Source organism: Erythranthe guttata, chromosome 8 (assembly GCF_056151865.1).
Source record: "Erythranthe guttata isolate IM_541 chromosome 8, IM_541, whole genome shotgun sequence".
Classification (NCBI taxonomy): Eukaryota; Viridiplantae; Streptophyta; class Magnoliopsida; order Lamiales; family Phrymaceae; genus Erythranthe; species Erythranthe guttata.
The window spans coordinates 14,401,963-14,409,209 of NC_142540.1; the positions used below are offsets into that span (position 1 = coordinate 14,401,963).

At 34.2% G+C, this 7,247-nt stretch overlaps 1 protein-coding gene across 2 annotated transcripts; it reads right to left on the bottom strand.

The window, feature by feature from the left end:
* Positions 1–1,379: 1,379 nt before the first annotated feature.
* LOC105962748 (uncharacterized) lies at positions 1,380–4,910 on the bottom strand. 2 transcript variants are annotated; one of them, XM_088821927.1, is made up of 3 exons: positions 4,829–4,910; positions 2,488–2,844; positions 1,380–2,133 (listed from the first exon to the last, which is right to left on the bottom strand). In XM_088821927.1, the coding sequence occupies exons 2-3, from the start codon at positions 2,746–2,748 to the stop codon at positions 1,555–1,557; spliced, it is 840 nt and encodes a 279-aa protein (XP_088678053.1). In that variant the 5' UTR covers positions 2,749–2,844; positions 4,829–4,910; the 3' UTR covers positions 1,380–1,554. The 2 variants fall into 2 exon arrangements, with proteins under 2 accessions (XP_088678053.1, XP_012842525.2); XM_012987071.2 differs by lacking the exon at positions 4,829–4,910 and having other exon boundaries at positions 2,488–2,999.
* Between the last annotated feature and the right edge of the window lie 2,337 nt (positions 4,911–7,247).

Here is a 7,247-nt window from a genome sequence, read left to right on the forward strand (position 1 = left end):
TTCCTCGCAAGCGCGGGCTCCATGGCGGCTATCATATAGCACCTAGCATGTGTGTCATCTTTCTTCCATGCTTCATAAGTTTCCTTTTCAGCATCAGTCGCTGTGGCAGGTATAGTGGCGGGAAGTCTCTCGTTCAAAACATAGAGACGCCCCTCAACGGTTAGCACAAGCTTAAGACTACGCAACCAATCTAGGTAATTAGGGCCATTGAGTTTATTGTCGATGATTGACATTATGGGATTCTTAGACATGATTATCTGAGAGGTATAGAGAAGAGGATTATTAGAGATTCGCATTAAATGATTGTTACAATTAAATGTTTGGACTTATGTTATTTAATTGTTCTCCCACTAATTTTATCGAATTCCACTTCCCTCTAGCAGACAAACGAGAAAACTGACTTTTCTTAAAGGGCTTTTAGGTCCAATAGACAAATATAACCCGTAGTTAATCTAGCCCGATTATATTTGCCCAAAGGTAGATCACAATCAATCATATCCACAATATGACCCTAAATTAATTTTCCTCACACTTGATAATGACCTAAGTTAATCTCGCGAATATCAAAATCGTCGTGTGTCAAGTCTAACCTACCAATCAAAGATGCTCATAGAACTTGATTATGTCAAACTAATGCAGTCCCTAGTTAATCTAGCCGACCACATTAATCCAACATAACCCTTTTCTATGGCTACCTTCATCGCTATGTCAATTGAATTACAGCTTACTCCACCATAGCACTCCCCGCTAACACGGCTTACTGCAGTACAGTGAAAGGCTACACATAATCCAACCGTTGGCAGAAGGAAAGAAATAACTCAACAGATTGGGTTTTTCTTTATAGCTTGAAATGATTCTTAATTAGATTAAGAATGAGGGATTTTTATTAAAAAGTTTTATCTCATCAGAAGGTTCGGATAGGTCTATGTGATTCCTACATCTATGTTCTCTAACGGCACAATTGGTATGCAAGAAAGGAATAAGATAGGAATGAAATAACCATTGGAATGGAATAATGATGGGAAAGGAATGATAATATTATTCCATTTCCTATGTTTGGTATAAACGAGGAATAAGAAAGGAATGAAATCTAATCCCTTACCTTCTATGAATCTCATGATTGGTAACTTAAATAAAATGTAGCGGAATGGAATAAAATATTTTAATGACCAAATTATCCTTTAATTAAAAAAAAATATTAATATTTTTTATTTACTGTCTTGATTTTTAAATTTATTATTTTTAAAAAGCTTATGATAAACGTTTTTTTACAATTCAATTAATGTTCTTAATATATTATTTGTTGTTATCATTTTTAACTAAAGTAAAAAAAACGAGTATAACATGGACATGTAGAACACAACTACAATAAGGAAATATAAGAAAAATAATAGTGATGATTAATAACAGTAGAAGTTATTTAAATACTCATTAAATAGTCATGTCTTAATAATGTACGAACAATAAAAATAAAAGAAAACAACTAAAGAACCAAAATCCAGAAAGAAACAACTTCAAAGGTTGTAATACTGTATGAACAATAATAATAAAACTTTAAACATCACCATTTAGAATCGCTTTAACCAACTGCTCTTTTCCTTCTTCGGTCATACTAAAGAACACATCAGTTAACTCGTGAGAATGCGCTATATGACAAACGGCCTTGATAATTTCTCCTACAGTGAGGTTGGAAATCTTTCTTTTCTCAGAATCAATTTTTTGCCTCTTCTCAGATATTTCAGCATCAACCCCAATTGCTTTTCCAAAGATCTGACTGGCTTTGGCAATTTCACTTCCAATAACTGCAGCTGCATCTTTAATATCTGTCATTATTGCCACGTTTTCGGTGCTTCTGCTCCTTTTTTTCTTTCTCTGGTTATGAGTTCCTTGACTTCTTGGAGATTGCATAGGCAATAATGAACTATAAGCACCAAAATCCTCAAGTTCACGTTCCATAGTCGAATCAACATCATTAACAGTATCATTGTTAGTCTCTTCTCTTTCTATATTTTCCATCATATCAGCAGGACCTTCAGCATTTATTCCCGTTGCCCGATCTTTTCCGAAAATAACAACCAAGTCTTTGTAGTAAGGGAATGATTTGTTTTGCCAAATTGCATGAGAAGGGTGACTCTGAAAAAAATAAAAACAACAAAATCACAATAAGCTAAAATAATTCAAAGCTTCTACAGATATAAAACCAAGATGAGACACATTAGCAAAAATATCTTTTCACTTTCAATATAAAAAATATATAAACTCATGACCATAAAAAATCATGCTAAGTAAAATATTTATAATATACTTACATTGTTTAATAAAAAAAGTAAAACAATTAAGCATTTTGATATTGTTTCGTAGGGAGAAAAAGAAAAAAGAAATTTATGTAATTAACAACCTTCATGCAACTTTTATGGCTTAAAAACATAACTGATGTACAATAGCATAATCAACAATTAAAGCGATAGAATTAATTAAATACCAAACCTGAAGATATGAATCCCATACGGCCTTTTCAGCTGTAATGCATTTTTTTATTGGATCAAAACCAAAATCACTTGTGTTGGAGCCATGTAGCATATCGTAAACAATATGAAGATCCTTCTTTAAGGTCTTAATTCTTGATTCGATATGTGGTTTTGCCTTTAAACCCGAATTAGGCAAAAAAGCTTGTATTTTCTCCTCCACAAAATTTAGATAGCCCGGCTTGAACCCATTTTCAGCTTTATATAATCCTAGATTTACCATATCAAGAAGTACTTGAACAAGTTTGGCATCTTCTTCATACTTCCATTTTCTTTTATTTTTACCACGACTCTTGTATCTTGGGTTTGAGTATCCATCCTTATGAAAAGAGCCATACAAAATTACAAAAAAAATGGTAATGAATAAACAAAATAAATTCAAAAATAATAATTTCATGAATATCATAGTTAACATTATAAAATATCTAAAATAATATCACCAACAAAAATCAAAAGTAACCAATAAAATAATTATCCAACTAAAATGCAACATACAAAATCTAGAAGTCATGTATGATTTCTGTGTGTTGTCCAAGTATTGAACATGTTAACTGCTAAATTATTTCTAAAAGTAGTCAATTCGTTAGACGGCTCAATCACATTTATATGTTCTTCGTCAGATTCATCTTCGTTATCTCCGTTCTCGCTCTCCATGCCCTCTTCCCCATCTCCATCTTCTAGATCATCATCACTTTCTAATTGATAACCACCCATTTCTCGCTTTATAAAATTGTGTAGAAACAACAGGCCATGATGATGCGATTTTGAATTTTTATTGGATAATACGAGGGACTTCTAAGGATTCCCCAACGACTCTTTAGCAAACCAAACAACCTCTCTATTATATTTCTAGCAGAAGAATGCTTCATATTGAATAATTCTTCTGCAGTAGTACTTTGATGTCTTTCACTCCAGTCGTTGAGATGATATCTCTGACTTCGAAATGGTGCAAGAAATCCTTCACAATTGGTATATCCACCATCCACAAGATAATACGAACCTTCAAATTATATAATAATAGTAAGTTAGTTTTTTCTTATTAATGTATTATGTTACCCTTTTTTAAAGTTAGATGTATGATCTCACCACGAGGAACTACCAAACCGTTTGTCCTACTAATAGCATCTCTCAAAACTCTACCATCAGCAGCTGACCCTTCCCAGCCAGGCAATACATAGATAAATTGCATATCTTGAGAGCACACTCCTAATACATTAGTAGCAATTTGACTTTTACGTGTTCGATATCTAGGTTTATCATCTAATGGTACGCGAACTTCGATATGCGTACCATCGAGAGCTCCTAAACACCCCTATCATTATAAAAATAGAATAAGTATATTATTTATATTAAATTTTAATATGTAAAATTAAATAGCATACCTTGAACCATTTCCATCTTTGATCCGTAGAGTCATCTTGTACGGGCTCGGGTTTTTTAAGTAATTCCCCTTGAAGTCTAATAATAGCATTTATCACTTTTCTAAAATGCCTACTGATTGTTTCTCCAGAACGCTCAAAATTGACGCCTATAATTATTTGTTTTTGATGATGCGCTAAAATATGAACCGCTATAGCAACTTGTTCATCCACTAACATATTTTTAGTCGGGAAAACTATACCAGCGGCTTCCAATCTAGAGCATAAATGAACAAAAGTTTGTCTATTCATCCTAGTTACCTTTTTGCAGTTACGATCACTCTTGTAAAATATCTTTTGCATATACTTTCTCTTCTCAAAAAAATTATATTGATACATTGGTCTTAAACTAATAGACCTAGTATGATTCTCCATATATCTAAGAGCAATGTGCCAAAACCAATGTACTAATTGCATTATGCTCGACCAAAACGACAACATTGCTATGTATTTCTTTCGCCTTGCTAATTTTTTTGTTGATAAATTTAATCTTGGCATAGCTGCAAATTTATTTAAAAGGGTATTTATCAAAATTTTGTTTTCAAATATCACAACAGAAAGACATCAACACATTAATTACAAGAAAGGGTTAAACATAATAAAATAAAAGCCTAATGCATAGGAACTATAAATAATTGTTCTTTAACCCACTAATCACCCCATCAATTTCTATTTATTCTATAAGCAGTAGAAAACTTGAATTTGCTTCTTTATAAACAATTGCACGTACTGTTAAAAATCAAGAATAAGACAAGCAATAGTATTATTTATAGTTTGTTTTCATATCCCCATTAAACTCAATCCAGTTATTCAACAAATGAGTTTACAAAAATCAGAAAATCACAAGCCGAAGAAAGAAATATGCAGAAGAAAAAAAAAGTGTACCTTCAGACGGCTGAAGACGACAAAGGAGAAAAAGAGACGATAAATCAATATGATAGAAGAATTGATTAATTAGGTTTAAGTTAAATTGAATTTGCGTGATAATTTTGTAAATAAAAAGTATTAAATAAGGATAATTTTGTCAAAGGAAAATAATTATTTATTCCCATAGAATTGGGAATACGTAAAACCATGGGGGAGTGGAGGAATCACTAATCCTATAATTTTGGGTATGAGCATTCCGTTAGGAATGGATATTCTCATTCCCAAAACATACCAAACATGTATTCGGGAATAAAATTGGGAATATATATTCCATTCCTTGCTCATACCCACATACCAAATGTGCCGTAAAGGTATATGGAAACGCATATTGTCCTAAGAGGAACATACGACCTAACTACATAATTAATTACATTAATTAAGTATCGGGTTTTCAAAATAATTATAGAACCTCAACTAGCATAAATCATTCAAATAATGTTAGGGTACTACTAATTAAGTTGAACTATAATCAATATTATATATGTGTTCTATTAATTGAAATCAATTTAACAATTTAAATTAATTTAATTAATCTAACACCTATTTACTAAAATAGATGATTGTTGACTCGATTATCTAATTAGGGTTAATTGAAAATAATCTTCGGAAAATTAAAATCAATTTGTTTTAAGTTTACTTTTAGAAATCTGAATTTTTTTTTTTATTATTTTTTATTTATTTTTTTATTTTTTTTTATTTTCAGCGAATCGGTTCGGCCGACCGGTCTGACCGGTTCGGACCGAAACGGTCCGGTTCTGCCCGGTCCAGTTGACCCAATCAGTGGGCCGGGTTAGTCGGACCGAGAACCGGTCTGACCGACCCGAATCCACTTGGATTCGGTCAATTGGATTGCACACAACCATCGAACCGGCCGGTTCGACCGGTTCGATCCGAACAATTAAAAACCGATGTTTTAAAAACAATTTCAGATCCAATTTTCCAATTTTAAACAATTTTAAAGCTAGAAAAATTCTAAACAATAAACTCTCAATTACATAATACAACAATCACTACTTTAATAAATCGAACATGCATAAATCATAGCATATATAAACGAACGCAATTAATTGCGCAACGAGCTCTGATACCACTATTGGGTTTCGGGCACGTGTACGCAGCGGAAAACAAAAATTTTATGCGATTTAAACAACTTTAAAACACATAAACACATGCCCGATAATTATAACAATTAATTGCGTACCTTTGCGCTTCCAGCGAAATTTAAAAACGACATACATGCTCAATTATTTAACCGAATTTAAATCAATTAGCATGCTCGCGTTTAAATCAAATAACATGCTCGTAACATATAAATCAATTTCATGTATTCACATAAAATCATACAAGAACGAACATACATATTTAATTTAAACGTATACGAATCAAGAACAATGAATCGTGAGTTTACCTCTTGAAGCGTGAGGTAGGCGCACGAAGCAAGACGAGATTTCTACGGAAACCAATCCGTACAATCCGGGGCAGCAGCGGTGGAGCGGCAGCAGCGGCGAGACGGCCACGGCGGCGCGTGTAACTCACGCGCGGTCTTCGGGCGGCGCGTGGGGTTGTGTGCGGCTTCGGCTCGTGTGCTGCTCCTCGATTCTTCGATCTTCGATCTTCCTCCTCTCGGATTTCATCTCGTATTCTTGAAACTACTAAACACGTGGCACTAGACACGTAATAGTTAGAAATAACGGAAGAAAAGAAAGAGGGAAAAGAGTACCGAAAGGGATCGGCCAACGGATGGCCGATTCCGGCGACTTTACGGCGACGGCGGCGTGGTGGCCGAGGAGAGAGGGCCGAGTGAGAGAGAGTGTGAGCGGCTAGGGTTAGGGTTTTGTGTTGTGTGTGTGTGTAAGACCTATAAATCTTGTATTTATAGTGTCTTGCATAAAACCCTAGCGGGCTTAAGTTGGACCGGGCCCAACAGCTTAAGTTCACTAGTACTTTTACTTGCTCGTCTCTCTCAATTCAATGACCGAAAAATTGCAACGATTACATTTTCGGAATCATTATAAAGTCCTCGTCATTACGAGTGTCAATTCTCAATTTCCAACTTTCCAAAAGTAGAAACACTAGTTCAGTGCACTTTCTAAATTTGGAAACTTCCCGATTTAGAAAGTCCACTACAATGTTCGCCTATTCTTTTCCTTTTCTTATTCTCATTCATAATTCCAAATTACGAATGTTGGACCCAATCATATTGACTTCCAATCATGCAAAGATAAACATATTTTACCTTTGACCGTTTATTCAAAGATCTCATGTGCACGAGCAGTGTGACCCTCGATGGTTCAGGTGTAAGCTAGCCGTGGGCCCACAACCCTTTGTGTTCAAAACTTGTCCCTTAGAGATACGATTAAGATGATGCTCGTTTCAC